This window comes from Cynoglossus semilaevis, chromosome 12 (genome assembly GCF_000523025.1).
Source record: "Cynoglossus semilaevis isolate Cse_v1.0 chromosome 12, Cse_v1.0, whole genome shotgun sequence".
Lineage (NCBI taxonomy): Eukaryota > Metazoa > Chordata > Actinopteri > Pleuronectiformes > Cynoglossidae > Cynoglossus > Cynoglossus semilaevis.
In genome coordinates, this window is record NC_024318.1 from 14,446,301 (window position 1) to 14,450,831 (window position 4,531).

The 4,531-nt window shown below is 43.1% G+C and overlaps 2 protein-coding genes across 2 annotated transcripts in view; one reads left to right on the forward strand and one right to left on the reverse strand.

The window, feature by feature from the left end:
* zranb1b (zinc finger, RAN-binding domain containing 1b) overlaps positions 1-2,904 on the forward strand; it is a 14,811-nt gene extending 11,907 nt beyond the window's left edge. Inside the window, exons 10-11 of the mRNA XM_025061196.1 lie at positions 654-883; positions 1,120-2,904. Coding sequence (XP_024916964.1) covers positions 654-883; positions 1,120-1,338 — 449 coding nt within the window. The 3' untranslated portion in view covers positions 1,339-2,904. The remainder of the gene's footprint in view (positions 1-653; positions 884-1,119) is intronic.
* ctbp2a (C-terminal binding protein 2a) overlaps positions 2,290-4,531 on the reverse strand; it is a 47,417-nt gene continuing 45,175 nt past the window's right edge. The window contains exon 10 of the mRNA XM_025061194.1: positions 2,290-4,493. The gene's annotated coding sequence lies outside the window, so the exon portion shown is untranslated. The remainder of the gene's footprint in view (positions 4,494-4,531) is intronic.

Consider the following 4,531-nt stretch of genomic DNA (forward strand, 5'->3'; position numbering starts at 1 on the left):
AGGGTGGAGTTGAAGTGGTGACCCAGTAGAGACACAGTGTTTACTGACAGAGAAGAGAGTCACAGACACAGGAGGAGCTCAGTGGCAGAGAGAAAGCTGATACGTTTCCTGTGAAACTAATACTGTGTGTACTGTTCGCAGTACTGTGTGTACCCTACTGTGGTGACGAGTAGTTAACGAGTTATAGATATATGAACAACTCAAACACGAGATGGAAGGACGGCAGTTTAACCTTCCAGGTTGAATGTCTCTTTTGACAACAAATATCACTGCAGAGACTGACTGTCCACGTGTTGGATAAGTGGTTAAGGCTGTTGCCTTGCAGTGAAATAATCAGCAGTTTGAGCTCCAGGTGTAACTCATCAGTCTTTCTGTTTCGTCTTTGCTAAAACATTCAGGATTAGGTTAATTGTCCACCAAATTTACCAAAAGTGTGAAAGTTTTTATTTGCCTGTGGCCCTGTGATGGACTGATGATCTGTACAGGGTGTACACTGCCCTCATCTGGCGACTGTTGGGATAGGCACCAGATCCATTTATGCTCTTTGAAAGAATGAGACCATCTCAAATTTGTGGAACTCCTCAGTGTGTAAACAGTAGTACTCTCTCTCTCTCTCTCTCTCTCTGTCTCGCTCTCTCTCACGGTATTTTTAGGTGTGTACTTGCCTCTGTTGTGGGAGCAGAGTTTCTGCTGGAAGAGCCCCATCGCTCTGGGCTACACCCGGGGCCACTTCTCAGCACTCGTCGCCATGGAGAACGACGGCTTTGACAATCGCGGCGCGGGCGCCAACCTCAACACGGACGACGATGTGACCGTTACGTTTCTGCCGCTGGTCGACAGCGATAGGAAACTGCTTCACATTCACTTCCTCTCAGCGCAGGAAGTGAGTTCCTCACTCACTGCCCAGTTAAATTGTTACCTGCAGCTGGTGTCTGTGTCGGTGATCATCAACTGTTGGCTCGTGGATAGAATCCGGCCCGCTGAACTACTATCTGGCCCATGACTGGATTTCTGAGATGCCAACACTAATTTCTTATATAGGATTTATGCTATAGAAAAAATGTATACATTTAACTGTGATGTGGGGTGGCGCCCTCTAATGGTTTTCCTTGTTTCCAGATGGGAAATGAAGAACAACAAGAGAAGCTGCTGCGGGAGTGGTTGGACTGCTGTGTGACCGAGGGTGGAGTCCTGGTGGCCCTCCAGAAAAGCTCCCGCCGTCGGAACCACCCACTGGTCACCCAGATGGTGGAGAAGTGGCTGGACGGTTACAGACAGATCAGGCCCTGCGCCTCCCTGTCCGACGGCGAAGAGGAGGAGGATGATGAGGACGAGTGAACAAACTGAAACAGAGGACGAGGGGGGGGTGCAGGAATCGCCATCCCTCCGACAGGGAATGTTATATTTTCCCTCCCTGACGTGGACAAGCTGTGAGGGCCTTCAGGAAAGGACAGGAAACCACAGGTCCAGATCCAGATCCACCGCAGGAGACACTAGAAGACATTTGGACACAAACCCTGTCACTACACGTGAGACTGACAAACTCCACTGCTGCAACACACAGACGTAGGGAGAAACTACAGGTTTACAAATGCAAATGACCTTTAGGTAATGTAAGGAAAATGTAAAGGAAAAAAGGAATCTTTATCTATAGATGTAAATGCATGTGGTCGTTTAAAATAAGAGTATAAGGAAATATACCAGCACTGACTCAAATCAAGACTTTATATCCATTCAGTATGGGCACTGACAAAAGCACACTTCCAAATTACTGTTGTTCTTTTCAAGTTGTGTAATAGTTGGCTGGTTTAACTTTTTTATTTTATTTTTTTGTTTTTTGGGGGTATTTGGGTTTTTGAAGGGGCAGGGACAGAGCCAATATCATTATCTTAACAGAAGAGATTTATGTAACTGCAATGACTTTAATCCTTATTACTAAGCACTGCACATAAATGAAAAACAAAATAAAGTTTAAGTTAAAAAAAAAACACAAAAAAAACATTTCTATATAAATACACAGCCATTGCTTGAATTGAGGTCGTTGTGTGGAGCTCTTGGAAAAGGGAGAGTTGTCAAATTTTTTTTTTTTTCAAATCTCACTAAGGTTTACCACACGGACATTCATGTTGGATCTTTGGTTTACTTCTCTTTTTTTTTGACTGAGCGAAGTATTTGTGTGTCGTTTGTTTTTGGTTTCTCCTCTGAACTCACTCTACCTATTTATTGTTGAGCTAATAAGAGCTTTTTCTTGTATATTATTATTCGTTTTTTCCTCTCTTCTTTTGTTAATTTTTTTTTTTTTCAATTGTGATGAAGTCGTGTTCACAGAAACACCGTTGCTGTGTGAAAAGATCCAACCTGTCGTCGTGTGTGCGATTTAGTACCTCATTTGGAAGCCTAAAACTTGGTGCTCTTTTTTTTGTCGAGTTTTTCGACGACGGGCTGGGGGAGGGGAGGGGAGGTGGGGGGTGTAACAGTGAGATACGTTCCACGTCTACATAAACCTGCAGTCTTTCCAGTTGTTTTCGTCTGTTTGTTTCCCTCCTCATGGTACACGTCACCTAATTCCTCCTTCATGTTCATGGTCGAGAAAGACTGCAACATATAAAACCAAAGCTGACAGAAAAAAAAAGAAAAAGTTAAAAAGCAAGACTTGTTGAACCTTCTGTTTTTTGCTGTGAACGTTTGCAGTTCCTTTCTGTTGTTCATTGCGTAACTGTAACCTCTTTCGTGTTCTATTCGAATTTTGAGCATCACCTGTATGTTGCTTTATATTTATGCAATAGTTGCAGTCGTGACTGACGGTTTGTGGATTTAGGCCTGACTTCACAGTATGGAGTGTAACTCAAAGAAAAGGTAAAATAAGAAAAAAAAGAAAAAAAAAGAAAACCTTTTTTGAATGTTCAAGTGACGTTTCCTCTCATTTCTATTGTTTATGGCTTGAGTGGGGGGGTGGATGCACGCGGGTTTACAATTAACAAAAAGGAATCATATTTAGTAACATATAATGGTGCTGTTCTGCTGCTGGAGCCTTGATTTCCCAAAGGGATTTTATAAAGTTCTAACTTAGTAGCTGGACTAGTTTCACCCAGCAGCATGAACTTGACAGTCAAGTTAACGCTTTCACACTGTGGTGATTGGACTTGAAGTATAATAATTGTAGTAGAAACATTCACATTATACACGTTTAAAGTTCAGTGGCAGATGGAACCGGAACGTTTCTGCTACTGTACTTGGGCAGCCGTGTCCAGGGACAGGAAAGGGTCCGAGGAGACCAGCGATAATCAGAACAGCACGTTTTATTCATTGTTTCCAGCTGCACTGTGTAATATATGTTCACCTTGTACAAGAAACAAATACAAATACACATAAAACCAAACAACCTGCTAGCAGCCGATTCGTGGAGCCAAAGGGATGGAAGTGGCTGCTGCTGCTGCTGCTGCTGCTGCTGCTGCTGCTGAGCCACAGCTGGAATCCATTAGAGCACAGAAACAACCCAGAAAAGAACAAACTATAAGGAAGAGAGGGCGTGGTTGCTTATATAAGACTAGAATAATGAGAACATTGAACAAGGCAATACAAATCTAACAGGACTGAATACCTCGTACATCAAAAACATACATTTGATATATATATATTTATATATATAAAAAAATACCACAATGGATAAAGAGGTGGAGACACAAAAAACAAAACCCAGATGTTTGTTGTTTGTTTTATACTGTTTCAAGCGTGGTTCATTGTTGTTATTTCTTTCCTGAGTCACCGAGAAATGTTAGTGTAACTGCGTCTGTGATTAGTAGTAGACGTGACCAAAACTAAATGTTCTAGATTCCTCGGCCCAGCAGAGTTCGGAAAAAAAAAAGGAAAACTAACACTATCTGAGTGAGGAGACGATCGTTTCACCAATTTGTCTTTTCATTTCTTTTGGGAATAATGTTTGAAGCTGAAAGACTTGTCCTGGAAGTGACCACAGACCACATCTTATGGCCCCAAAAATGATGTCTCTACATTCAGGGGCCAGGACTGTTGGTCCTCAGAGACTGAGACCTTGATCTTACTGAAAATCCAATCATTTTCACACACGGATGAACAGAAACACAATAATAAGATAAACAGACATGAGTAAAAAAAAAAAAAGAACAAAAAAGGTGTAAAACATGGGACAAGACTGTGGAGGACGGAGGACAAAAAGAGTCTGTCGGTCCTTTGAAGCTCTTTCTACCAGGGAGGGAGAATTTGAATTGTCATCCTGAACATTGTCATGTGACTGTGTTCCCACGTCAGGATGAATCTCTCCGGATCATACTCCAGTAAACAGAGTATATAGAAAAGTAACTGTATGTTGGTAATGGAGTAGTGGACACAAAGGGGGGAGGAGAGTGAGACGCTCCGTCCCTGCTCTGTGTGGACCACCGCTGTCCTCTGAACTTGGCTGTAGTGGTTGGTTGGTTTCTGGGTTGTCGCCTGGCAGACGGTCAACTCCTGCTGGGGTGGGGGGTCGGGGCGGGGGGGGGGTCCGCGGGGCCGT